This window comes from Oncorhynchus keta, chromosome 30, assembly GCF_023373465.1.
Source record: "Oncorhynchus keta strain PuntledgeMale-10-30-2019 chromosome 30, Oket_V2, whole genome shotgun sequence".
In the NCBI taxonomy this organism is placed as follows: domain Eukaryota; kingdom Metazoa; phylum Chordata; class Actinopteri; order Salmoniformes; family Salmonidae; genus Oncorhynchus; species Oncorhynchus keta.
This window is the reverse complement of record NC_068450.1, coordinates 253,970-281,751: the sequence shown is the minus strand read 5'-3', so window position 1 is coordinate 281,751 and position 27,782 is coordinate 253,970. Positions and strand designations below refer to the sequence as shown.

The 27,782-nt window shown below is 45.7% G+C and overlaps 1 protein-coding gene and 3 long non-coding RNA genes across 8 annotated transcripts in view; 1 reads left to right on the top strand and 3 right to left on the bottom strand.

The window, feature by feature from the left end:
* Positions 1-19,926, bottom strand: part of trim105 (tripartite motif containing 105) — a 35,005-nt gene extending 15,079 nt beyond the window's left edge. Inside the window, 5 exon segments of the mRNA XM_052487049.1 lie at positions 10,517-10,716; positions 10,718-10,771; positions 12,600-12,695; positions 17,742-18,112; positions 19,787-19,926. Coding sequence (XP_052343009.1) covers positions 10,517-10,716; positions 10,718-10,771; positions 12,600-12,695; positions 17,742-18,026 — 635 coding nt within the window. The 5' untranslated portion in view covers positions 18,027-18,112; positions 19,787-19,926.
* Positions 354-10,470, bottom strand: LOC127913783 (uncharacterized). 4 transcript variants are annotated; one of them, XR_008086664.1, is made up of 11 exons: positions 10,031-10,470; positions 9,703-9,917; positions 8,611-8,739; positions 8,111-8,567; positions 6,863-7,061; positions 5,423-5,594; positions 5,052-5,207; positions 2,087-2,129; positions 1,356-1,562; positions 721-884; positions 354-678 (listed from the first exon to the last, which is right to left on the bottom strand). It is a non-coding gene; the product is annotated as an uncharacterized LOC127913783 (long non-coding RNA). The 4 variants fall into 4 exon arrangements; XR_008086663.1 differs by lacking the exons at positions 2,087-2,129; positions 5,052-5,207; positions 8,611-8,739 and having other exon boundaries at positions 5,466-5,594; positions 8,111-8,610; positions 9,660-9,917; XR_008086665.1 differs by lacking the exons at positions 721-884; positions 1,356-1,562; positions 2,087-2,129; ... (1 more) ...; positions 5,423-5,594; positions 8,611-8,739 and having other exon boundaries at positions 8,111-8,610; positions 9,660-9,917.
* LOC127913782 (uncharacterized) lies at positions 14,736-17,705 on the bottom strand. 2 transcript variants are annotated; one of them, XR_008086661.1, is made up of 5 exons: positions 17,666-17,705; positions 17,282-17,469; positions 16,582-16,693; positions 15,630-16,441; positions 14,736-15,493 (listed from the first exon to the last, which is right to left on the bottom strand). It is a non-coding gene; the product is annotated as an uncharacterized LOC127913782 (long non-coding RNA). The 2 variants fall into 2 exon arrangements; XR_008086662.1 differs by lacking the exons at positions 17,282-17,469; positions 17,666-17,705 and having other exon boundaries at positions 15,630-16,357; positions 16,638-16,656.
* A 2,919-nt stretch (positions 19,927-22,845) lies between the features above and the next one.
* Positions 22,846-23,277, top strand: LOC127913719 (uncharacterized). The gene is made up of 3 exons (XR_008086543.1): positions 22,846-22,889; positions 23,114-23,141; positions 23,199-23,277. It is a non-coding gene; the product is annotated as an uncharacterized LOC127913719 (long non-coding RNA).
* The last annotated feature ends 4,505 nt before the right edge of the window (positions 23,278-27,782 follow it).

The window sequence follows — 27,782 nt, the reverse complement described above, 5'->3', positions numbered from 1 at the left end:
TTAGTGCACTAGTTTTGTATGAGCACCTGTCAAACAGAGGGCACTAATATATTATATATATATATATAAAAGCCTTCTTGCTCCTTCAGTCCAATTTGTAGTTTTTACATTGTTTGAAAAACAAACATGTTACATAGTGAAGAGGTTCAACGCTGTTAGGGATGACCAGTCCAAGAATCACTCACCGTATCTGTGGAAGCTGGAGAGAGAGAAACTGAGAAATCAGGGTGAGATATTAGCTAGCATTCAAAAAAATAGATTAATTCAGATCCAATACTCTACTGCAGGAACACTGCTCTACCGTCTCAAAGGAATACTTTAAATACCACAGAAATGCATTTTGAAAATCGGCAAACATTTCCTTAAAATCTGTTTTAGAATATGTAGCATAGCTGGACATTTGATTTAAAACCGCAAGAGGTCTCAGCTGCATGGCAAAATGTGTAGAATTGTAGAAAAAGGCCTTAAAAACCACAAACTTCTCTAAACCACCAAGGGGCCTTTAAAATGTTCCCTAAAATCTGGCTGGGGGGTTAGAACAGTAGTCACCTCTATAAACCCTGAAGGGTCAGAACAGTCCAACAGTAGTCACCTCTATAAACCCTGAAGGGTCAGAACAGTCCAACAGTAGTCACCTCTATAAACCCTGAAGGGTCAGAACAGTCCAACAGTAGTGACCTCTATAAACCCTGAAGGGTCAGAACAGTCAACAGTAGTCACCTCTATAAACCCTGAAGGGTCAGAACAGTAGTCACCTCTATAAACCCTGAAGGGTCAGAACAGTCCAACAGTAGTGACCTCTATAAACCCTGAAGGGTCAGAACAGTCCAACAGTAGTCACCTCTATAAACCCTGAAGGGTCAGAACAGTCCAACAGTAGTCACCTCTATAAACCCTGAAGGGTCAAAACAGTCCAACAGTAGTGACCTCTATAAACCCTGAAGGGTCAGAACAGTCCAACAGTGGTCACCTCTATAAACCCTGAAGGGTCAGAACAGTCCAACAGTAGTGACCTCTAAACCCTGAAGGGTCAAAACAGTCCAACAGTAGTGACCTCTATAAACCCTGAAGGGTCAGAACAGTCCAACAGTAGTGACCTCTATAAACCCTGAAGGGTCAGAACAGTCCAACAGTAGTGACCTCTATAAACCCTGAAGGGTCAGAACAGTCCAACAGTAGTGACCTCTATAAACCCTGAAGGGTCAGAACAGTCCAACAGTAGTGACCTCTATAAACCCTGAAGGGTCAGAACAGTCCAACAGTAGTGACCTCTATAAACCCTGAAGGGTCAGAACAGTCCAACAGTAGTGATCTCTATAAACCCTGAAGGGTCAGAACAGTCCAACAGTAGTCACCTCTATAAACCCTGAAGGGTCAGAACAGTCCAACAGTAGTGACCTCTATAAACCCTGAAGGGTCAGAACAGTCCAACAGTAGTGACCTCTATAAACCCTGAAGGGTCAGAACAGTCCAACAGTAGTCACCTCTATAAACCCTGAAGGGTCAGAACAGTAGTCACCTCTATAAACCCTGAAGGGTCAGAACAGTCCAACAGTAGTGACCTCTATACATCTATAAACCCTGAAGGGTCAGAACAGTCCAACAGTAGTCACCTCTATAAACCCTGAAGGGTCAGAACAGTCCAACAGTAGTCACCTCTATAAACCCTGAAGGGTCAAAACAGTCCAACAGTAGTCACCTCTATAAACCCTGAAGGGTCAAAACAGTCCAACAGTAGTGACCTCTATAAACCCTGAAGGGTCAGAACAGTCCAACAGTAGTGACCTCTATAAACCCTGAAGGGTCAGAACAGTCCAACAGTAGTTACCTCTATAAACCCTGAAGGGTCAGAACAGTCCAACAGTAGTGACCTCTATAAACCCTGAAGGGTCAGAACAGTCCAACAGTAGTCACCTCTATAAACCCTGAAGGGTCAGAACAGTCCAACAGTAGTCACCTCTATAAACCCTGAAGGGTCAAAACAGTCCAACAGTAGTGACCTCTATAAACCCTGAAGGGTCAGAACAGTCCAACAGTAGTCACCTCTATAAACCCTGAAGGGTCAGAACAGTCCAACAGTAGTGACCTCTATAAACCCTGAAGGGTCAGAACAGTCCAACAGTAGTGACCTCTATAAACCCTGAAGGGTCAGAACAGTCCAACAGTAGTGACCTCTATAAACCCTGAAGGGTCAAAACAGTCCAACAGTAGTCACCTCTATAAACCCTGAAGGGTCAAAACAGTCCAACAGTAGTCACCTCTATAAACCCTGAAGGGTCAGAACAGTAGTGACCTCTATAAACCCTGAAGGGTCAGAACAGTAGTGACCTCTATAAACCCTGAAGGGTCAGAACAGTAGTGACCTCTATAAACCCTGAAGGGTCAGAACAGTAGTGACCTCTATAAACCCTGAAGGGTCAGAACAGTAGTGACCTCTATAAACCCTGAAGGGTCAGAACAGTAGTGACCTCTATAAACCCTGAAGGGTCAGAACAGTCCAACAGTAGTCACCTCTATAAACCCTGAAGGGTCAGAACAGTAGTGACCTCTATAAACCCTGAAGGGTCAGAACAGGCCAACAGTAGTCACCTCTATAAACCCTGAAGGGTCAGAACAGTCCAACAGTAGTGACCTCTATAAACCCTGAAGGATCAGAACAGTCCAACAGTAGTCACCTCTATAAACCCTGAAGGGTCAGAACAGTCCAACAGTAGTCACCTCTATAAACCCTGAAGGGTCAGAACAGTAGTCACCTCTATAAACCCTGAAGGGTCAAAACAGTCCAACAGTAGTCACCTCTATAAACCCTGAAGGGTCAAAACAGTCCAACAGTAGTCACCTCTATAAACCCTGAAGGGTCAAAACAGTAGTGACCTCTATAAACCCTGAAGGGTCAAAACAGTAGTGACCTCTATAAACCCTGAAGGGTCAGAACAGTAGTGACCTCTATAAACCCTGAAGGGTCAGAACAGTAGTGACCTCTATAAACCCTGAAGGGTCAGAACAGTAGTGACCTCTATAAACCCTGAAGGGTCAGAACAGTAGTGACCTCTATAAACCCTGAAGGGTCAGAACAGTAGTGACCTCTATAAACCCTGAAGGGTCAGAACAGTAGTGACCTCTATAAACCCTGAAGGGTCAGAACAGTAGTGACCTCTATAAACCCTGAAGGGTCAGAACAGTAGTGACCTCTATAAACCCTGAAGGGTCAGAACAGTAGTGACCTCTATAAACCCTGAAGGGTCAGAACAGTAGTGACCTCTATAAACCCTGAAGGGTCAGAACAGTAGTGACCTCTATAAACCCTGAAGGGTCAGAACAGTAGTGACCTCTATAAACCCTGAAGGGTCAGAACAGTAGTGACCTCTATAAACCCTGAAGGGTCAGAACAGTAGTGACCTCTATAAACCCTGAAGGGTCAGAACAGTAGTGACCTCTATAAACCCTGAAGGGTCAGAACAGTAGTGACCTCTATAAACCCTGAAGGGTCAGAACAGTAGTGACCTCTATAAACCCTGAAGGGTCAGAACAGTAGTGACCTCTATAAACCCTGAAGGGTCAGAACAGTAGTGACCTCTATAAACCCTGAAGGGTCAGAACAGTAGTGACCTCTATAAACCCTGAAGGGTCAGAACAGTAGTGACCTCTATAAACCCTGAAGGGTCAGAACAGTAGTGACCTCTATAAACCCTGAAGGGTCAGAACAGTAGTGACCTCTATAAAGCCTGAAGGGTCAGAACAGTAGTGACCTCTATAAACCCTGAAGGGTCAGAACAGTAGTGACCTCTATAAACCCTGAAGGGTCAGAACAGTAGTGACCTCTATAAACCCTGAAGGGTCAGAACAGTAGTGACCTCTATAAACCCTGAAGGGTCAGAACAGTAGTGACCTCTATAAACCCTGAAGGGTCAGAACAGTAGTGACCTCTATAAACCCTGAAGGGTCAGAACAGTAGTGACCTCTATAAACCCTGAAGGGTCAGAACAGTAGTGACCTCTATAAACCCTGAAGGGTCAGAACAGTAGTGACCTCTATAAACCCTGAAGGGTCAGAACAGTAGTGACCTCTATAAACCCTGAAGGGTCAGAACAGTAGTGACCTCTATAAACCCTGAAGGGTCAGAACAGTAGTGACCTCTATAAACCCTGAAGGGTCAGAACAGTAGTGACCTCTATAAACCCTGAAGGGTCAGAACAGTAGTGACCTCTATAAACCCTGAAGGGTCAGAACAGTAGTGACCTCTATAAACCCTGAAGGGTCAGAACAGTAGTGACCTCTATAAACCCTGAAGGGTCAGAACAGTAGTGACCTCTATAAACCCTGAAGGGTCAGAACAGTAGTGACCTCTATAAACCCTGAAGGGTCAGAACAGTAGTGACCTCTATAAACCCTGAAGGGTCAGAACAGTAGTGACCTCTATAAACCCTGAAGGGTCAGAACAGTAGTGACCTCTATAAACCCTGAAGGGTCAGAACAGTAGTGACCTCTATAAACCCTGAAGGGTCAGAACAGTAGTGACCTCTATAAACCCTGAAGGGTCAGAACAGTAGTGACCTCTATAAACCCTGAAGGGTCAGAACAGTAGTGACCTCTATAAACCCTGAAGGGTCAGAACAGTAGTGACCTCTATAAACCCTGAAGGGTCAGAACAGTAGTGACCTCTATAAACCCTGAAGGGTCAGAACAGTAGTGACCTCTATAAACCCTGAAGGGTCAGAACAGTAGTGACTCTATAAACCCTGAAGGGTCAGAACAGTAGTGACCTCTATAAACCCTGAAGGGTCAGAACAGTAGTGACCTCTATAAACCCTGAAGGGTCAGAACAGTAGTGACCTCTATAAACCCTGAAGGGTCAGAACAGTAGTGACCTCTATAAACCCTGAAGGGTCAGAACAGTAGTGACCTCTATAAACCCTGAAGGGTCAGAACAGTAGTGACCTCTATAAACCCTGAAGGGTCAGAACAGTAGTGACCTCTATAAACCCTGAAGGGTCAGAACAGTAGTGACCTCTATAAACCCTGAAGGGTCAGAACAGTCCAACATTAGTCACCTCTATAAACCCTGAAGGGTCAGAACAGTCCAACAGTAGTCACCTCTATAAACCCTGAAGGGTCAGAACAGTAGTCACCTCTATAAACCCTGAAGGGTCAGAACAGTCCAACAGTAGTCACCTCTATAAACCCTGAAGGGTCAGAACAGTAGTCACCTCTATAAACCCTGAAGGGTCAGAACAGTCCAACAGTAGTCACCTCTATAAACCCTGAAGGGTCAAAACAGTCCAACAGTAGTGACCTCTATAAACCCTGAAGGGTCAGAACAGTCCAACAGTAGTCACCTCTATAAACCCTGAAGGGTCAGAACAGTCCAACAGTAGTGACCTCTATAAACCCTGAAGGGTCAGAACAGTCCAACAGTAGTCACCTCTATAAACCCTGAAGGGTCAGAACAGTCCAACAGTAGTGACCTCTATAAACCCTGAAGGGTCAGAACAGTCCAACAGTAGTCACCTCTATAAACCCTGAAGGGTCAGAACAGTCCAACAGTAGTCACCTCTATAAACCCTGAAGGGTCAGAACAGTCCAACAGTAGTGACCTCTATAAACCCTGAAGGGTCAAAACAGTCCAACAGTAGTGACCTCTAAACCCTGAAGGGTCAGAACAGTCCAACAGTAGTGACCTCTATAAACCCTGAAGGGTCAAAACAGTCCAACAGTAGTGACCTCTATAAACCCTGAAGGGTCAAAACAGTCCAACAGTAGTGACCTCTATAAACCCTGAAGGGTCAGAACAGTCCAACAGTAGTGACCTCTATAAACCCTGAAGGGTCAAAACAGTCCAACAGTAGTGACCTCTATAAACCCTGAAGGGTCAGAACAGTCCAACAGTAGTCACCTCTATAAACCCTGAAGGGTCAGAACAGTCCAACAGTAGTGACCTCTATAAACCCTGAAGGGTCAGAACAGTAGTGACCTCTATAAACCCTGAAGGGTCAGAACAGTAGTGACCTCTATAAACCCTGAAGGGTCAGAACAGTAGTGACCTCTATAAACCCTGAAGGGTCAGAACAGTAGTGACCTCTATAAACCCTGAAGGGTCAGAACAGTAGTGACCTCTATAAACCCTGAAGGGTCAGAACAGTAGTGACCTCTATAAACCCTGAAGGGTCAGAACAGTAGTGACCTCTATAAACCCTGAAGGGTCAGAACAGTAGTGACCTCTATAAACCCTGAAGGGTCAGAACAGTAGTGACCTCTATAAACCCTGAAGGGTCAGAACAGTAGTGACCTCTATAAACCCTGAAGGGTCAGAACAGTAGTGACCTCTATAAACCCTGAAGGGTCAGAACAGTAGTGACCTCTATAAACCCTGAAGGGTCAGAACAGTAGTGACCTCTATAAACCCTGAAGGGTCAGAACAGTAGTGACCTCTATAAACCCTGAAGGGTCAGAACAGTAGTGACCTCTATAAACCCTGAAGGGTCAGAACAGTAGTGACCTCTATAAACCCTGAAGGGTCAGAACAGTAGTGACCTCTATAAACCCTGAAGGGTCAGAACAGTAGTGACCTCTATAAACCCTGAAGGGTCAGAACAGTAGTGACCTCTATAAACCCTGAAGGGTCAGAACAGTAGTGACCTCTATAAACCCTGAAGGGTCAGAACAGTAGTGACCTCTATAAACCCTGAAGGGTCAGAACAGTAGTGACCTCTATAAACCCTGAAGGGTCAGAACAGTAGTGACCTCTATAAACCCTGAAGGGTCAGAACAGTAGTGACCTCTATAAACCCTGAAGGGTCAGAACAGTCCAACATTAGTCACCTCTATAAACCCTGAAGGGTCAGAACAGTCCAACAGTAGTCACCTCTATAAACCCTGAAGGGTCAGAACAGTAGTCACCTCTATAAACCCTGAAGGGTCAGAACAGTCCAACAGTAGTCACCTCTATAAACCCTGAAGGGTCAGAACAGTAGTCACCTCTATAAACCCTGAAGGGTCAGAACAGTCCAACAGTAGTCACCTCTATAAACCCTGAAGGGTCAAAACAGTCCAACAGTAGTGACCTCTATAAACCCTGAAGGGTCAGAACAGTCCAACAGTAGTCACCTCTATAAACCCTGAAGGGTCAGAACAGTCCAACAGTAGTGACCTCTATAAACCCTGAAGGGTCAGAACAGTCCAACAGTAGTCACCTCTATAAACCCTGAAGGGTCAGAACAGTCCAACAGTAGTGACCTCTATAAACCCTGAAGGGTCAGAACAGTCCAACAGTAGTCACCTCTATAAACCCTGAAGGGTCAGAACAGTCCAACAGTAGTCACCTCTATAAACCCTGAAGGGTCAGAACAGTCCAACAGTAGTGACCTCTATAAACCCTGAAGGGTCAAAACAGTCCAACAGTAGTGACCTCTAAACCCTGAAGGGTCAGAACAGTCCAACAGTAGTGACCTCTATAAACCCTGAAGGGTCAGAACAGTCCAACAGTAGTGACCTCTATAAACCCTGAAGGGTCAAAACAGTCCAACAGTAGTGACCTCTATAAACCCTGAAGGGTCAGAACAGTCCAACAGTAGTGACCTCTATAAACCCTGAAGGGTCAAAACAGTCCAACAGTAGTCACCTCTATAAACCCTGAAGGGTCAAAACAGTCCAACAGTAGTCACCTCTATAAACCCTGAAGGGTCAGAACAGTCCAACAGTAGTCACCTCTATAAACCCTGAAGGGTCAGAACAGTCCAACAGTAGTGACCTCTATAAACCCTGAAGGGTCAGAACAGTAGTGACCTCTATAAACCCTGAAGGGTCAGAACAGTAGTGACCTCTATAAACCCTGAAGGGTCAGAACAGTCCAACAGTAGTCACCTCTATAAACCCTGAAGGGTCAGAACAGTAGTGACCTCTATAAACCCTGAAGGGTCAGAACAGGCCAACAGTAGTCACCTCTATAAACCCTGAAGGGTCAGAACAGTCCAACAGTAGTGACCTCTATAAACCCTGAAGGATCAGAACAGTCCAACAGTAGTCACCTCTATAAACCCTGAAGGGTCAGAACAGTCCAACAGTAGTCACCTCTATAAACCCTGAAGGGTCAAAACAGTCCAACAGTAGTCACCTCTATAAACCCTGAAGGGTCAAAACAGTCCAACAGTAGTCACCTCTATAAACCCTGAAGGGTCAGAACAGTCCAACAGTAGTCACCTCTATAAACCCTGAAGGGTCAGAACAGTCCAACAGTAGTGACCTCTATAAACCCTGAAGGGTCAGAACAGTAGTGACCTCTATAAACCCTGAAGGGTCAGAACAGTAGTGACCTCTATAAACCCTGAAGGGTCAGAACAGTCCAACAGTAGTCACCTCTATAAACCCTGAAGGGTCAGAACAGTCCAACAGTAGTCACCTCTATAAACCCTGAAGGGTCAGAACAGTCCAACAGTAGTCACCTCTATAAACCCTGAAGGGTCAGAACAGTCCAACAGTAGTCACCTCTATAAACCCTGAAGGGTCAGAACAGTCCAACAGTAGTCACCTCTATAAACCCTGAAGGGTCAGAACAGTCCAACAGTAGTGACCTCTATAAACCCTGAAGGGTCAGAACAGTCCAACAGTAGTCACCTCTATAAACCCTGAAGGGTCAGAACAGTCCAACAGTAGTGACCTCTATAAACCCTGAAGGGTCAGAACAGTCCAACAGTAGTCACCTCTATAAACCCTGAAGGGTCAGAACAGTCCAACAGTAGTCACCTCTATAAACCCTGAAGGGTCAGAACAGTCCAACAGTAGTGACCTCTATAAACCCTGAAGGGTCAAAACAGTCCAACAGTAGTGACCTCTAAACCCTGAAGGGTCAGAACAGTCCAACAGTAGTGACCTCTATAAACCCTGAAGGGTCAAAACAGTCCAACAGTAGTGACCTCTATAAACCCTGAAGGGTCAAAACAGTCCAACAGTAGTGACCTCTATAAACCCTGAAGGGTCAGAACAGTCCAACAGTAGTGACCTCTATAAACCCTGAAGGGTCAAAACAGTCCAACAGTAGTGACCTCTATAAACCCTGAAGGGTCAGAACAGTCCAACAGTAGTCACCTCTATAAACCCTGAAGGGTCAGAACAGTCCAACAGTAGTGACCTCTATAAACCCTGAAGGGTCAGAACAGTCCAACAGTAGTGACCTCTATAAACCCTGAAGGGTCAAAACAGTCCAACAGTAGTGACCTCTATAAACCCTGAAGGGTCAGAACAGTCCAACAGTAGTGACCTCTATAAACCCTGAAGGGTCAAAACAGTCCAACAGTAGTCACCTCTATAAACCCTGAAGGGTCAAAACAGTCCAACAGTAGTCACCTCTATAAACCCTGAAGGGTCAGAACAGTCCAACAGTAGTCACCTCTATAAACCCTGAAGGGTCAGAACAGTCCAACAGTAGTGACCTCTATAAACCCTGAAGGGTCAGAACAGTAGTGACCTCTATAAACCCTGAAGGGTCAGAACAGTAGTGACCTCTATAAACCCTGAAGGGTCAGAACAGTCCAACAGTAGTCACCTCTATAAACCCTGAAGGGTCAGAACAGTAGTGACCTCTATAAACCCTGAAGGGTCAGAACAGGCCAACAGTAGTCACCTCTATAAACCCTGAAGGGTCAGAACAGTCCAACAGTAGTGACCTCTATAAACCCTGAAGGGTCAGAACAGTCCAACAGTAGTCACCTCTATAAACCCTGAAGGGTCAGAACAGTCCAAAAGTAGTCACCTCTATAAACCCTGAAGGGTCAAAACAGTCCAACAGTAGTCACCTCTATAAACCCTGAAGGGTCAAAACAGTCCAACAGTAGTCACCTCTATAAACCCTGAAGGGTCAGAACAGGCCAACAGTAGTCACCTCTATAAACCCTGAAGGGTCAGAACAGTCCAACAGTAGTCACCTCTATAAACCCTGAAGGGTCAGAACAGTAGTGACCTCTATAAACCCTGAAGGGTCAGAACAGTAGTGACCTCTATAAACCCTGAAGGGTCAGAACAGTCCAACAGTAGTCACCTCTATAAACCCTGAAGGGTCAAAACAGTCCAACAGTAGTCACCTCTATAAACCCTGAAGGGTCAGAACAGGCCAACAGTAGTGACCTCTATAAACCCTGAAGGGTCAGAACAGGCCAACAGTAGTCACCTCTATAAACCCTGAAGGGTCAGAACAGTCCAACAGTAGTCACCTCTATAAACCCTGAAGGGTCAAAACAGTCCAACAGTAGTCACCTCTATAAACCCTGAAGGGTCAGAACAGGCCAACAGTAGTGACCTCTATAAACCCTGAAGGGTCAGAACAGTCCAACAGTAGTCACCTCTATAAACCCTGAAGGGTCAGAACAGTCCAACAGTAGTCACCTCTATAAGCAGACTGGAATGTGGTCGTTGCAGCTCAAGTCAATAAGAGTTTCAGGAAACAATCTTCTCCAGTCTCAACTCCACCACATCACTTTTTTCCTTTTCTATTAGTCACAGACACCTACTTGGGATTTCTATAAACCCTGAAGAACTCTTCAATACCTCCACTAGTCCAGTCTGGTGCGTGGTAGTAGCAGCCTCATGCAGGATTCTCATACTGTGGTCCAGCTGACTGACAGCCTCTCTGACAGCCTCCAGGTGGCGCTGCAGCTGTTCCAGAGCCACCTCCTGCTCCCTCCGCAGCCGTTCCAACACACACGCCTCCTCCTCCGCAAGGAAGGAAATGCAACGCCTGGAACTCCCCTTGGATCCGCACCTGCAGCTCAGAGCCAATTCTCTACAGACAGAGGGGTGAGATATCAACCTGGATATAAATAAAATCCTACATTTTAATAAATGTTCTGGGGAAAATGAAGATGAATCCGTAGTCGTGTGAAAGGAACTGACCTGAGTGGGACATGAATCAGGAAACACACGAACCACCAAACCCCCATCTTATCCACCAACCCCCATCTTATCCACCAAACCCCCATCTTATCCACCAATAACCAAACCCCCAAATGGAGTATCTACATTGGTGAACAGAGGCCCATTACCAGCAACCATCACTCCTGTGTTACAACGGCACGTTGTGTTAGCTAATCAAGTTCATCATTTTAAAAGGCTAATTGATCATTAGAAACCCCTTTTACAATTATGTGAGCACAGCTGAAAACTGTTTGAGCGGATTAAAGAAGCAATAAAACTGTCCTTCTTTAGACTAGTTGAGTATCTGGAGCATCAGTGTTTGTGGATTCGATTACAGGCTCAAATGGCGAGAAACAAAGACCTTTTCTTCTGAAACTCGTCAGTCTATTATTGTTCTGAGAAATGAAGGCTATTCCATGAGAGAAATTGCCATTGATCTCGTACAGCGCTGTGTACTACTCCTTCACAGAACAGTGCAAACTGGCCCTAACTAGAATAGAAAGAGTGGGAGGCCCCAGTGCACAACTGAGCAAGACGACAAGTACATTAGTGTGTCTAGTTTGAGAAACAGACGCCTCACAAGTCCTCAACTGGCAGCTTCATTAAATAGTACCCGCAAAACACCATTCTCAACGTCAAGAGTGAAGAGGTGACTCGGGATTCTGGCCTTCTAGGCAGAGTTGCAAAGAAAAAGCCACATCTCAGACTGGCCAATAAAAGAAAGGATTAAGATGGGCAAAAGAACACAGACACTGGACCACTGCCTAGAAGGCCAGCTTCCCGGAGTCGCCTCTACACCGTTGAGGTCGAGACTGGCGTTTTGTGGGTACTATTTAATGAAGCTGCCAGTTGAGGACTTGTTTCTCAAACTAGACACTAAATATTTTTTTAACAACTTAAATCTATAATCTTCATGTCCAACTATTTGTTTTAAAATTGTGACGGACAAGAGGACAGACTTTATGACCAATTTGTAAGTCGCTCTGGATAAGAGCGTCTGCTAAATGACTTAAATGTAATGTTGATGATCCTAAACCTTTATATAGACTCCATCTTGTCCTCGTCTCTGTATCACACACAGGTCTTTACCTTGATGCTCTCCATCTTGTCCTCGTCTCTGTATCACACAGGTCTTTACCTTGATGCTCTCCATCTTGTCCTCGTCTCTGTATCACACACAGGTCTTTACCTTGATGCTCTCCATCTTGTCCTCGTCTCTGTATCACACACAGGTCTTTACCTTGATGCTCTCCATCTTGTCCTAGTCTCTGTATCACACACAGGTCTTTACCTTGATGCTCTCCATCTTGTCCTCGTCTCTGTATCACACACAGGTCTTTACCTTGATGCTCTCCATCTTGTCCTCGTCTCTGTATCACACACAGGTCTTTACCTTGATGCTCTCCATCTTGTCCTCGTCTCTGTATCACACACAGGTCTTTACCTTGATGCTCTCCATCTTGTCCTCGTCTCTGTATCACACACAGGTCTTTACCTTGATGCTCTCCATCTTGTCCTCGTCTCTGTATCACACACAGGTCTTTACCTTGATGCTCTCCATCTTGTCCTCGTCTCTGTATCACACACAGGTCTTTACCTTGATGCTCTCCATCTTGTCCTCGTCTCTGTATCACACAGGTCTTTACCTTGATGCTCTCCATCTTGTCCTCGTCTCTGTATCACACACAGGTCTTTACCTTGATGCTCTCCATCTTGTCCTCGTCTCCATTTAGAACAGTGATGAAATCCTCTCGTCTCCGTCTGTGAGCCTCCAACGAATCCTTCTGTTGTTTCTGACAACAAAACATAAAATGAACGTGGTCAAAATGTTAGGCAACTTCAAAAGAAACAGGTTAATGAGGAATGCGTTTCCTGTGTGTTAATTGGAAGAATATGAAACAATTGATAGCAGGGATGGGCAACTTTGATTGGGGAGAAACAGGGAGCACAGAAACCTGAACTCATCACGAGGCGCCGCAGTGGCTCCACGTACCCCCTCCCTACCCAGAGTGGCTCCACGTACCCCCCTCCCTACCCAGAGTGGCTCAACGTACCCCCCTCCCTACCCACAGTGGCTCCACGTACCCCCCCTCCCTACCCACAGTGGCTCCACGTACCCCTCCCTACCCCCATCCCTACCCACAGTGGCTCCACGTACCCCCACTCCCTACCCAGAGTGGCTCCACGTACCCCCCTCCTACCCAGAGTGGCTCCACGTACCCCCTCCCTACCCCCTCCCTACCCACAGTGGCTCCACGTACCCCCTCCCCTACCCACAGTGGCTCCAAGTACCCCCCTCCCTACCCACAGTGGCTCCACGTACCCCCTCCCTACCCACAGTGGCTCCACGTACCCCACCCACAGTGGCTCCACGTACCCCCTCCCTACAGTCCCAGCCAGCCCTAGCCTTTTGGGGCCCCTCTCCTTTAGCCAAATGTCCGTCTCATTCCTCTCCTGGAACGACTCATCTGTATCCACACTGTTTGGTGAAGTCATTTAATGCTACAAAGTAACAAATAATCTATTTCAAAAGGTAGAAATAAATATATAAACAGGTACTCTGGTGGTGGTGGGTGGGGTCAAATCGGTTTAAAAAAATAATGGTTCTGTTCCGGACAACTATTGGATGATAACAAGATAAAACCACAGGCCTACATGTTGCCCATCCCTGGTATCAGGGAATATAAGAGACCTTTGGTTTGAGACCATGTGTTCCAAATGGCACCCTATATAGTCCCTATGGCCCCAGTCAAAAGAAGTACACTATAAAAGGGTATAGGGTCATTTGGGATGAACCCTAGAGTGAATTACTGTCAGTTAGATTACACTGTGCTGCTTGGCGGAACATGCCTTCACTACCTCAACAGCGACAGAGAGAGAGAGAGAGAGAGACGGGAACGGGAACAGAGAGAGAGAGAGACGGAACAGAGAGAGAGAGAGAGAGACGGGAACAGAGAGAGAGAGAGAGAGAGACGGGAACAGAGACAGAGAGAGAGGGGAACGGGAACAGAGACAGAGAGAGAGACGGGAACAGAGAGACGGGAACAGAGACAGAGAGAGAGAGACAGAGAGAGAGAACAGACAGAGACACAGAGAGAGAGAGACGGGAACAGAGACACAGAGAGAGAGAGACGGGAACAGAGACAGAGAGAGAGAGAGAACAGAGACAGAACAGAGACACAGAGACAGAGAGAGAGAGAGAGAGACGGGAACAGAGACAGAGAGAGAGAGAGAGAGAGAGACAGGGAACAGAGACAGAGAGACAGAGACAGAGAGACGGGAACAGAGACAGAGAGAGACGGGAACAGAGACACAGAGAGAGAACAGAGACAGAGAGAGAGACGGGAACAGAGACACAGAGAGAGAGAGAACAGAGACAGAGAGAGACGGGAACAGAGACACAGAGACACAGAGACAGAGAGAGAGAGAGAGACGGGAACAGAGACAGAGAGAGACAGAGAGAGAGAGAGACAGAGAGAGAGAGAGACGGGAACAGAGACAGAGAGAGAGAGAGAGACGGGAACAGAGACAGAGAACAGAGACAGAGAGAGAGAGAGAGACGGGAACAGAGACAGAGAGAGAGAGAGAGACGGGAACAGAGACAGAGAGAGAGAGAGAGAGAGAGAGACGGGAACAGAGACAGAGAGAGAGAGAGACGGGGAGGTGGTCACAGATACACACATTTGAAATGTCTTTATTATTTTGGAACGTGAGTAATGTTCACTTCATTTTTTTTTTTGTCACTTTTGTTTATTATCTACTTCAATTGCTTTGGCAATGTAAACATACGGGGAGGGGGGGGAGCAAGATGAGGAACACATGAGAAGCCACACCCCCCCATTTCCTGAACTCAAAAGGTCACTTTCTGTCCATGTTTACATATGATGACTTGAAGCTGCTATTCGTTAAAGGTTTCAAGCAGAATCCGAGTCATCCGCAAGGCCGCTACCGCGCAAGGCTGAACCAATACCTCAGTGAAAGTCAAGGCTTGAAGTTAAGACACGAATATAAAACCCAACTCAGTCATTTATTGGATGAAACCAACAATATTTCAGCATCACTGTGACTCCAGGGGTCTGAAGGAGGCACAGTGATGCCGAAATGTTGGCCGTTTACCCAATATATTACTGTGAGCTTGTACATAGCGACTGTCCAACTATTTTTATAGGCTACAGTTCACCAGCCATTAATATGCACCTCTACCTACTTTCTTTTAGGTGTGCGCCAGCCATTGCTTTTAACTCGTTCGGTCATTTAATAACACAAGAACAACACTTCATACTACAACACAACCCACAACAGCTGCACAAAGAAAAAGACAACTCTTAAAATAACTCACCTGTACATTCTCAACCCAACTAACTCACCTGTATATTCTCAACCCAACTCACTCACCTGTATATTCTCAACCCAACTCACTCACCTGTATATTCTCAACCCAACTCACTCACCTGTATATTCTCAACCCAACTCACTCACCTGTATATTCTCAACCCAACTAACTCACCTGTATATTCTCAACCCAACTCACTCACCTGTACATTCTCAACCCAACTCACTCACCTGTACATTCTCAACCCAACTAACTCACCTGTATATTCTCAACATAACTCACCTGTATATTCTCAACCCAACTCACTCACCTGTACATTCTCAACCCAACTCACTCACCTGTGTATTCTCAACCCAACTCACTCACCTGTGTATTCTCAACCCAACTCACTCACCTGTACATTCTCAACCCAACTCACTCACCTGTATATTCTCAACCCAACTCACTCACCTGTATATTCTCAACCCAACTCACTCACCTGTATATTCTCAACCCAACTAACTCACCTGTATATTCTCAACCCAACTAACTCACCTGTATATTCTCAACCCAACTCACTCACCTGTACATTCTCAACCCAACTAACTCACCTGTACATTCTCAACCCAACTCACTCACCTGTACATTCTCAACCCAACTAACTCACCTGTACATTCTCAACCCAACTAACTCACCTGTATATTCTCAACCCAACTCACTCACCTGTATATTCTCAACCCAACTCACTCACCTGTATATTCTCAACCCAACTCACTCACCTGTACATTCTCAACCCAACTAACTCACCTGTACATTCTCAACCCAACTCACTCACCTGTATATTCTCAACCCAACTCACTCACCTGTACATTCTCAACCCAACTAACTCACCTGTACATTCTCAACCCAACTAACTCACCTGTACATTCTCAACCCAACTCACTCACCTGTACATTCTCAACCCAACTCACTCACCTGTATATTCTCAACCCAACTCACTCACCTGTACATTCTCAACCCAACTCACTCACCTGTACATTCTCAACCCAACTCACTCACCTGTACATTCTCAACCCAACTCACTCACCTGTACATTCTCAACCCAACTCACTCACCTGTATATTCTCAACCCAACTCACTCACCTGTACATTCTCAACCCAACTCACTCACCTGTACATTCTCAACCCAACTAACTCACCTGTATATTCTCAACCCAACTCACTCACCTGTGTATTCTCAACCCAACTCACTCACCTGTACATTCTCAACCCAACTCACTCACCTGTATATTCTCAACCCAACTCACTCACCTGTATATTCTCAACCCAACTCACTCACCTGTATATTCTCAACCCAACTCACTCACCTGTATATTCTCAACCCAACTCACTCACCTGTATATTCTCAACCCAACTCACTCACCTGTATATTCTCAACCCAACTCACTCACCTGTACATTCTCAACCCAACTCACTCACCTGTGTATTCTCAACCCAACTCACTCACCTGTGTATTCTCAACCCAACTCACTCACCTGTGTATTCTCAACCCAACTCACTCACCTGTGTATTCTCAACCCAACTAACTCACCTGTATATTCTCAACCCAACTCACTCACCTGTATATTCTCAACCCAACTCACTCACCTGTATATTCTCAACCCAACTCACTCACCTGTATATTCTCAACCCAACTCACTCACCTGTATATTCTCAACCCAACTCACTCACCTGTATATTCTCAACCCAACTCACTCACCTGTGTATTCTCAACCCAACTCACTCACCTGTATATTCTCAACCCAACTCACTCACCTGTATATTCTCAACCCAACTCACTCACCTGTATATTCTCAACCCAACTCACTCACCTGTATATTCTCAACCCAACTCACTCACCTGTATATTCTCAACCCAACTCACTCACCTGTATATTCTCAACCCAACTCACTCACCTGTATATTCTCAACCCAACTCACTCACCTGTATATTCTCAACCCAACTCACTCACCTGTATATTCTCAACCCAACTCACTCACCTGTATATTCTCAACCCAACTCACTCACCTGTATATTCTCAACCCAACTCACTCACCTGTATATTCTCAACCCAACTCACCTGTATATTCTCAACCCAACTCACCTGTATATTCTCAACCCAACTAACTCACCTGTATATTCTCAACCCAACTAACTCACCTGTATATTCTCAACCCAACTAACTCACCTGTATATTCTCAACCCAACTCACTCACCTGTATATTCTCAACCCAACTCACTCACCTGTATATTCTCAACCCAACTCACTCACCTGTATATTCTCAACCCAACTCACTCACCTGTATATTCTCAACCCAACTCACTCACCTGTATATTCTCAACCCAACTAACTCACCTGTATATTCTCAACCCAACTAACTCACCTGTATATTCTCAACCCAACTAACTCACCTGTATATTCTCAACCCAACTAACTCACCTGTATATTCTCAACATAACTCACCTGTATATTCTCAACATAACTCACCTGTATATTCTGGACATAACAGTCCGAGGTGGAGGCCCTAACCTTCTCCACCATGGCAGTCACCAGATAGTTGGTCTGGAAGTGTTTGGTGGTGAACTCCTTCCTACACTGGGGACAGGAAACCGGTGTCTGGGTACCCCTCCAGTAGGTACTGATACAGTGCTTACAGAAGTGATGCATGCACCCCAGCATCACCGGCTCAGTAAAGAGGTCACAGCAGATGGCGCAGGTCAAGTCTTCTCTGAGACTGGACTGGCTCTTACTGTTCGGAGCTGCCGCAGACATGATGAGGACGCTCTGTTCTTTTAGAAATGAGGCACTTCAGTTCATAGACAGGCTAGAGGCAGACCACAGGGCTCGTCGCTAAGAGACTGGAGGGTGAGAGAGAGAGAGAGAGTCCGTGTTATACACACAGATACACACACTTTTAGGCTAGGACTATTCATATCAGTACAGTAGCTGTACACCTAGCTACACTGAATCTCAATGACAACTGTTTAGCCTTCTAAACTCATCACCAACTAATGGAATTGATCAAAACACAAATGATGTTGTTTTCAGCCAGACTAAAGTAACGTCAGCCGTGAGGGAGAGTGCACCCACAGCAAGCAAATAACATTTGGTCTGTTACACAGCTAACCATTAGGGTAGGATGGGGGTGTCCAGTATAGAAAACATGCATTTACAGCTCATTGGTAGGCTGGACAATAAGGACGAAGCTAAATTCACCCAAGGCTGAAAAATTGTTGTCTGAGCCGAGCCCATAGCAGAGGAACGCCTGTTTAGACTGGAGAGACGCTTAGTAACATTTCCCCTAAATGCCACCAAGAACATGTCATCCCTTTATTATTTTACCACTACAAATCTGTTCTGGGGGACGAAACTGGAAAATAACTCGTGTAGAAAGTAAAGCTCGATGGTGTAAAGTTTGCTTATGTCTGTGTCTGCATAACGAGGAAGTAGTGGGGGGGGCCTCAACGTTCAAAGGGCACAAGGTATTTCGGAGCTGGCGTTGGTGACAATGGAGTACGCTGCCCTGCCTTACAGAATTAGAAAGATACGATCATGTTTAAAATGGTGGCCAATTAAAAACAAACACAAATATAAATACACATTAGGAGGTTATTTGGCCAAATAGACAGACCTATATTTCCCCTATAGTAAAAGAATGGGACGAGCTCAGAGTCACAGGAGTCGTGTTATTCACATCTTTACCGAGCAGTAACGTGGACAGGTCTCATTGCCCACAGTAGTAAAGCACTGCGCCCCACAACACACCGGGAACAGTCGGTTCTGACGGCGAGTCGGTGCGCAACTACTAATACAGGAGTTGGCAGGGTGAAAAACGGACTTAAAATAAAAGGCCTGGGGGTTGTTTTTCTATGTTTACTAAAAAACTACGGCAAGCAAGCTGGGACATACGGCAATATTATGTAGAGAGACGAAAATAAAAAAACACATTTGTTAAAAATGTCCATCTATCATTAGTTAACTAATCACAAAATCATTTGAGTAGTTTTCGTAATAACACGTTAGCTGGTCACAGTTCTCTAAACTCGAAAGTAAGCTGGATATCGACCCAGTCAGCTGACATTAACGGGAACAGTTCAGCTGGGGGGGTAATAACAAAATACTTATCAAAGGATACAGTACTAAAGGTCGTTTTTTATTAACAAATTAAAACGTGTCAGTTTGTCAATGTCACGCGGTTGGTGTAATAACATGTTCAACTACTTGGTGATGCCTTTAGATCGAAAGAAAATTAACTACTAAGGGAATAATGTTTGTACTTTCTAATTTAATTCTCAAACCCCGGCCTTGTTCAGGTCTCTTTCGTAAGTTTCCCCCTGAGATTTTCCTATTTGCACCTCTGGTTTAGAAACCTTGTGGTTATAGTTAGCTGGCAAGCACACTCCTAGTTAACTAATGCACGGTATCTAGCTACATGTTTTTATTTTTTAAACAACACACTAGCAAGCTACTATTTGATTATTTGGTATGCAAGCTACAACTTGTGTATAAAGAGTCGAAGGAATGTGACCTACTGTCTCTGCAGCCCGAGGTGGAGAGCTCGAGCTTCGCCAGATGTTAGTTCGCTGCTGCTGAGCCCCGCCTCCCCAGGAAGTCCAGACTCAGGGTTGCCAGGTCGATTTACATTTATAGCCCATACCTAGTCAAAAACCCGCCCACAAGGCCTGAAAACCACTTCCCTTTCAACTGATTTAATGCACCTAAAAGTCGTTTCTGTGCTTTTGTCGCCGTTATTTATTTGATGCGCGTTAATGTTTTATGGAGAAAAAAAAGGGTAGGAAGTAGATATCTCTATTATGACAATTTCATAGCCTACCTTCAACTGGTAGAACAACTCGCAGTAACAAAATGCCTGATAAGCAGCAGCAGGTCACAGTGAAATATATATATATATATTGAGAAAAATGGCGTGGCGGCCGCGGTGTCATTTTAGAAGTAGGCCAAAAAAAAAAAAAAAACGACCACCCCTCTACAGGATGCAAATTTCTGTTTGAAAAAGCTAGCCTTTGCTTTCCTAACTGCCTGTGTATCTTGGTTCCCAACTTCCCTGAAAAGTTGCATATCGCGGGGACTATTCGATGCTAATGCAATACGCCACAGGATGTTTTTGTGCTGGTAAAGGGCAGACAGGTCTGGAGTGAACCACGGGCTATATCTGTTCCTGGTTCTACATTTTTTGAATGGGGCATGCTTATTTAAGATTGTGAGGAAAGCACTTTTAAAGAATAGCCAAGCATCTTCTACTGACGGAATGAGGTCAATATCCTTCCAGGATACCACGGCCAGGTCGATTAGAAAGGCCTGCTCACTGAAGTGTTTTAGGGAGCGTTTGACAGTGATGAGGGGTGGTCGTTTGACAGTGATGAGGGGTGGTCGTTTGACAGTGATGAGGGGTGGTCGTTTGACAGTGATGAGGGGTGGTCGTTTGACAGTGATGAGGGGTGGTCGTTTGACAGTAATGAGGGGTGGTCGTTTGACAGTGATGAGGGGTGGTCGTTTGACAGTGATGAGGGGTGGTCGTTTGACAGTAATGAGGGGTGGTCGTTTGACAGTAATGAGGGGTGGTCGTTTGACAGTGATGAGGGGTGGTCGTTTGACAGTAATGAGGGGTGGTCGTTTGACAGTAATGAGGGGTGGTCGTTTGACAGTAATGAGGGGTGGTCGTTTGACAGTAATGAGGGGTGGTCGTTTGACAGTGATGAGGGGTGGTCGTTTGACAGTGATGAGGGGTGGTCGTTTGACAGTAATGAGGGGTGGTCGTTTGACAGTGATGAGGGGTGGTCGTTTGACAGTGATGAGGGGTGGTCGTTTGACAGTGATGAGGGGTGGTCGTTTGACAGTGATGAGTGGAGGTCGTTTGACCGCGGACCCATTTCGGGCGCAGGCAATGAGGCAGTGATCGCTGAGATCCTGGTTGAAGACAGCAGATGTGTATTTAGAGGGCAGGTTCGTCAGTATGATATCTATGAGGGTTCCCGTGTTTACGGATTTAGGGTTGTACCTGGTAGGTTCCATGATCATTTGTGTGAGATTGAGGGCATCTAGCTTAGATTGTAGGACGGCCGGGGTGTTAAGCATATCCCAATTTCGGTCACCTCTGAAGATAAATTGGGGCCAATTCATTCACATATGGTGTCCAGGGCACAGCTGGGGGCTGAGGGGGGGTCTATAACAAGCGGCAACAGTGAGAGACTTATTTTTAAAAGTAGAAGCTCTAACTGTTTGGGCACAGACCTGAATATCATGACAGAACTCTGCAAGCTCTCCCTGCAGTAGATATAAAACAGGCTGTAATGACCCTCCTGGTAACTTGACAGAATCATTCAGTATCTTCATAAACCCCCCTTCTTTTCAGTATCTTCATGAACCCCCCTTCTTCTTTTTTAAAAAAGATTTCCACTGACATTTCCTTGTTTTTCTCACCTCGTAGGACTTCTCATTTTAAATCCGTGTTGTATTGACATAGCGACATCTCTTCCTGATTTTTGAAACTGAGATTCTGTTAGCTGGTAACAGTAGGACAGAGATTCTATGGTCCATTTTTGGGCAACATCACTTCTGCATTCATTTCAGGAATCTTTACAGTACTCCGGTAAGACCACTTGGACAGGTCTTCCTCTGGGGGGAGATGTTCTGTACTCTCTGGCATGTTGTTCTGAGTGTAAACTAATTTGACGTACTCTCTCTGCAGTAGATAGAAACTGTTCTGTACTCTCTGGCATGTTGTTCTGAGTGTAAACTACTTCGACGTACTCTCTCTGCAGTAGATAGAAACTGTTCTGTACTCTCTGGCATGTTGTTCTGAGTGTAAACTACTTCGACGTACTCTCTCTGCAGTAGATAGAAACTGTTCTGTACTCTCTGGCATGTTGTTCTGAGTGTAAACTACTTCGACGTACTCTCTCTGCAGTAGATAGAAACTGTTCTGTACTCTCTGGCATGTTGTTCTGAGTGTAAACTAATTTGACGTACTCTCTCTGCAGTAGATGGAAACTCGTGGAGATTGGAATTACTTCAAGGAAGTGAGAAGATGGCGGAAACTGAGGTTTTGTTTGAAACTGCTTGTGAGTCGGGTGAAGCTAATAGTACAGGAAGTGAGAATAAGTGGGTTACCGTGGTGATGAAAAAGGAATACAAGAGAAGAACAGTTGTGGTGGAAACTAGGAAACCCCAAGCCTCGTTTTTAGTCGGAGTGAAGGTGTTGGACCAATGCTACATGGGAAATCTGTTTAACCGTATGTACTGACCCGTAGGTACTGACCCGTAGGTACTGACCCGTATGTACTGACCCATAGGTACTGACCCGTATTTACTGACCCGTAGGTACTGACCCATATGTACTGACCCGTAGGTACTGACCCGTATGTACTGACCCATATGTACTGACCCGTAGGTACTGACCCGTATGTACTGACCCATATGTACTGACCCGTAGGTACTGACCCGTATGTACTGACCCGTAGGTACTGACCCGTATGTACTGATCCATATGTACTGACCCGTATGTACTGACCCGTATGTACTGACCCATATGTACTGACCCATAGGTACTGACCCGTATGTACTGACCCGTATGTACTGACCCGTAGGTACTGACCCATATGTACTGACCCGTAGGTACTGACCCGTATGTACTGACCCGTAGGTACTGACCCGTATGTACTGATCCATATGTACTGACCCGTATGTACTGACCCGTATGTACTGACCCGTATGTACTGACCCATATGTACTGACCCATATGTACTGACCCGTAGGTACTGACCCGTATGTACTGACCCGTAGGTACTGACCCGTATGTACTGATCCATATGTACTGACCCGTATGTACTGACCCGTAGGTACTGACCCATATGTACTGACCCGTAGGTACTGACCCGTATGGTACTGACCCGTAGGTACTGACCCGTATGTACTGACCCGTAGGTACTGACCCGTAGGTACTGACCCGTATGGTACTGACCCGTAGGTACTGACCCGTAGGTACTGACCCGTATGTACTGACCCGTAGGTACTGACCCGTAGGTACTGACCCGTATGGTACTGACCCGTAGGTACTGACCCGTATGGTTGCTGGAGAATATACATTTACTTCATCCATGCTACTGTTCTTTGATGAAGAGTCTCTCCCTTCTCATATAAAGTTTGGATTCATGAAATACCCTGAAAGAGCTTTTGTGCACAAGCCCCTTCAGTGTCATAAATGTAAAAGATTTGGTCATGTGTCAAGTGTGTGCAGAAGGGAAGAGTATTGTGTGCCAGATGAAGGGAAATGCTGCAACTGTGGGGGTGAACATGCGCCTGAATTTCTGGAGTTTCCTGTTAGGGTTGAAAGGGAAATGAGGTGGTAAGGAGTGTCCTGTTAGGGTTGAATGAGGTGGCAAGGGTAAGGAGTGTCCTGTTAGGGTTGAATGAGGTGGCAAGGGTAAGGAGTGTCCTGTTAGGGTTGAAGGAGAATGAGGTGGTAAGGAGTGTCCTGTTAGGGTTGAAGGAGAATGAGGTGGTAAGGAGTGTCCTGATAGGGTTGAAGGAGAATGAGGTGGCAAGGGTAAGGAGTGTCATGTTAGGGTTGAAGGAGAATGAGGTGGTAAGGAGTGTCCTGTTAGGGTTGAAGGAGAATGAGGTGGTAAGGAGTTTCCTGTTAGGGTTGAAGGATAATGAGATGGCAAGGGTAAATCTCTAGAGGAGATCTGCATGGAGGAATGGGCCAAAATACCAGCAACAGTGTGTGAAAACCTTGTGAAGACTTACAGAAAACGTTTGACCTCTGTCATTGCCAACAAAGGGTATATAACAAAGTATTGAGATAAACTTTTGTTATTGACCAAATACTTATTTTCCACCATAATTTGCAAATAAATTCATTAAAAATCCTGTGATTTTCTGGATTATTTTTCTCTCATTATGTCTGTCATAGTTGAAGTGTACCTATGATGAAAATTACAGGCCTCTCTCATCTTTTTAAGTGGGAGAACTTGCACAATTGGTGGCTGACTAAATATTTTTTTTGCCCCACTGTATATTATTCATAGCCGTCTATTTACCACCACAGACCGATGCTGGCACTAACACCACATTCAACCAACTGTATAAGGCCATAAGCAAACAAGAAAATGCTCACCCAGAAGCGGCGCTCCTAGTGGCCGGGGTCTGCAGGCAAACTTAAATCAGTTTTACCATATTTTTACCAGCATGTCACATATGCAACCAGAGGAAAACAAACTCTAGACCTACCTCACACTCCACACACAGAGATGCATACAACGCTCTCCCCTGCCCTCCATTTGGCAAATCTGACCATAATTCTATCCTCCTGATTCCTGCTTACAAGCACAAACTAAAGCAGGAAGTACCAGTGACTTGCTCAAAATGGATGCAGTCAGATGAAGCAGATGCTACGCTACAGGACTGTTATGCTAGCACAAACTGGAATATGTTCCTGGATTCCCCCAATGGCATTGAGGAGTACACCACCTCAGTCATCGGCTTCATCAATAAGTGCATTGACGACGTCGTCCCCACAGTGACCGTACATACATACCCCAACCAGAATCCATCGATTGCAGGCAACATCCACATCGAGCTAAAGGCTAGAGCTTCCGCTTTCAAGGAGCAGGACACTAATCCGGACGAACCATCAAACAGGCAAAGGGTCAATACAGGATTACGATTGAATCCTACTACACAGCTCTGACGCTTGCAAACAATTACAACTACAATGAGGAACCCAGCCGTGAGCTGCCCAGTGACACGAGCCTACCAGACGGGCTTAATGCCTTTTATGCTCGCTTCGAGGCAAGCAACACTGAAGCATACACAAGAGCACCAGCTGTTCTGGATGACTGTGTGATAACGCTATCGATAGCCGATGTAAGCCAGACCTTTAAACAGGTCAACATTCACAAAGCCGCTGGGCCAGGCGGATTACCAGGACGTGTACTCAAAGCATGAGCGGACCAACTGGCAAGTGTCTTCAGTGACATTTTCAACCTCTACCTGACCGAATCTGTAATACCTACATGTTTCAAACAGACCACAATAGTCCCTTTGCCCAAGGAATTGAAGTAAGCTGCCTAAATTATTACTGCTCCGTAGCACTCACATCGGTAGCTATGAAGTGCTTTGAAAGGGTGGTCATGGCTCACATCAACAGCATCCTCCCGGATACCTGAGACCCACTCCAATTCGCATACCGCCAAAACAGATCCACAGATGACACAATCTCAATCACACGACACACTGCCCTTTCACACCTGGACAAAAGGAACACCTATGTGAGAATGCTGTTCATTGATTACAGCTCAGCGTTCAACACCATAGTTCCCACGAAGCTCACCATTATGCTAAGGATCCTGTGACTAAACACCTCTCTCTGCAACTGGATCCTGGACTTCCTAACGGGCCACCTCAAGGTGGTAAGGGCAGGCAACAACACGTCTGCCACGCTGATCCTTAACACTGGGACACCTCAGGGGTGCATGCTTAGTCCCCTCCTGTACTCCCTGTTCACTCACTACTGCGTGGCCAAACACGACTCCAACACCATCATTAAGTTTTCTGACGACACAACAGTGGTAGGCCTGATCACCGACAACGATGAGACCGCCTATAGGGAGGAGGTCAGAGAACTGGCAGTGTGGTGCAAAGACAGCAACCTCTCCCTTAATGTGAGCAAGACAAAAGAGCTGATCGTGGACTACAGAAAAAGGCGGGCCGACAGGGCTGTGGTGGAGCAGGTTGAGAGCTTCAAGTCCACATCCTTGATGTCCACATCACCAACAAACTAACGTGGTTCAAGCACACCAAGACAGTCGGGAAGAGGGCATGACAAAACCTATTCCACCCCAGGAGACTGAAAAGATTTGGCATGGGTCCTCAGATCCTCAAAAGGTTCTACAGCTGCAACTTCGAGAGCATTGGTTGCATCACTGCCTGGTATGGAAACTGCTTGGCCTCTGACCGTAAGGCACTACAGAGGGTAGTGTGTATGTCCCTGTACATCACTGGGGACAAGCTTCCTGCCATCCAGGACCTCTATACCAGGCGGTGTCAGAGGAAGGTCCTAGAAATGGTCAAATGCCGTAGAGCTGTAGTAAGGCCATATAAAGGGGTAGCTGAATGTTTGTAGCTACGTGAATGCCGTAGAGCTGTAGTAAGGCCATATAAAGGGGCAGGTGATTGTACATGTAGCTACAGTATAGCCATGAATATTGCTACAGTTAGAGTTTAGTCCATAGAGTTACAGTAATGGTAGATGTGTTATATCCATTAGAGCTACAGTAGAGAGACAGAAGTTTGACCATAGTTACAGAGAGAGACAGCTGGATGCTACAGAAGGCTAACAGGTTTATACCAGAGATAGAGTAGTGACCATACTTACAGAGAGAGACAGCTGTCATAGACAGTTCTCTCTGCTACGACAAGGCAAGCAGCACGGCAAGCAGTACCTGCACGCCAAGTCTAGGACCAAGAGGCTTCGAAACAGCTTCTGCCCCCCAGAAGTCATAAGACTCCTGAACATCTAACATCTAATGGCCACCCACTATTTGCCCCCCTTCTACACTTCTGCTACTCTCTGTTATTATCACTTTATGTACATATTACCTCAATTACCTCGACTAACTGGTGCCCCCGCCCATTGACTCTGTACCTGTACCCCCTGTATATAGCCTCCACATTGACTCTGTACCGTAATACCCTGTATATAGCCTCCACACTGACTCTGTACCTGTACGCCCTGTATATAGCCTCCACATTGACTCTGTACCGTAATACCCTGTATATAGCCTCCACATTGACTCTGTACCGTAATACCCTGTATATAGCCTCCACACTGACTCTGTACCGTAACACCCTGTATATAGTCTCCACATTGACTCTGTACCGTAATACCCTGTATATAGCCTCCACATTGACTGTGTACCGTAATACCCTGTATATAGCCTCCACATTGACTCTGTACCGTAATACCCTGTATATAGCCTCCACATTGACTCTACCGGTACCCCCTGTATATAGCCTCGCTACTATTATTTAGTTATTTAGCTCTTTAATGATTTGTTGTAACCTTTGATTATTATCTAATCTCTTAGAATTATTTTTATCTGTTTTCTTAAAACTGCATTTTTTGTTAAGGGCTTGTAAGTGAGCATTTCACTGTAAGGTGTGAGAGAGAGAGAGAGAGAGAGAGAGAGAGAGAGAGAGAGAGAGAGAGAGAGAGAGAGAGAGAGAGAGAGAGAGGAGAGAGAGAGAGAGAGGAGAGAGAAAGAGAGAGAGAGAGGAGAGAGAGAGAGAGAGAGAGAGAGAAAGAGAGAGAGAGAGAGAGAGAGAGAGAGAGAGAGAGAGAGAGAGAGAGAGAAGGCACACACACCATATGTGCGCTACACTCTGCTCAGTTCTCTTCTCTGCTCAGGAGGAGCTTCAGGATTTTCACTTGTTCCGTGCAACATCTCATTTGAAGACTCGTTTACCAAGGAGCTATAGCCTGCGACTAAGAGGGGGAAAGGTGAG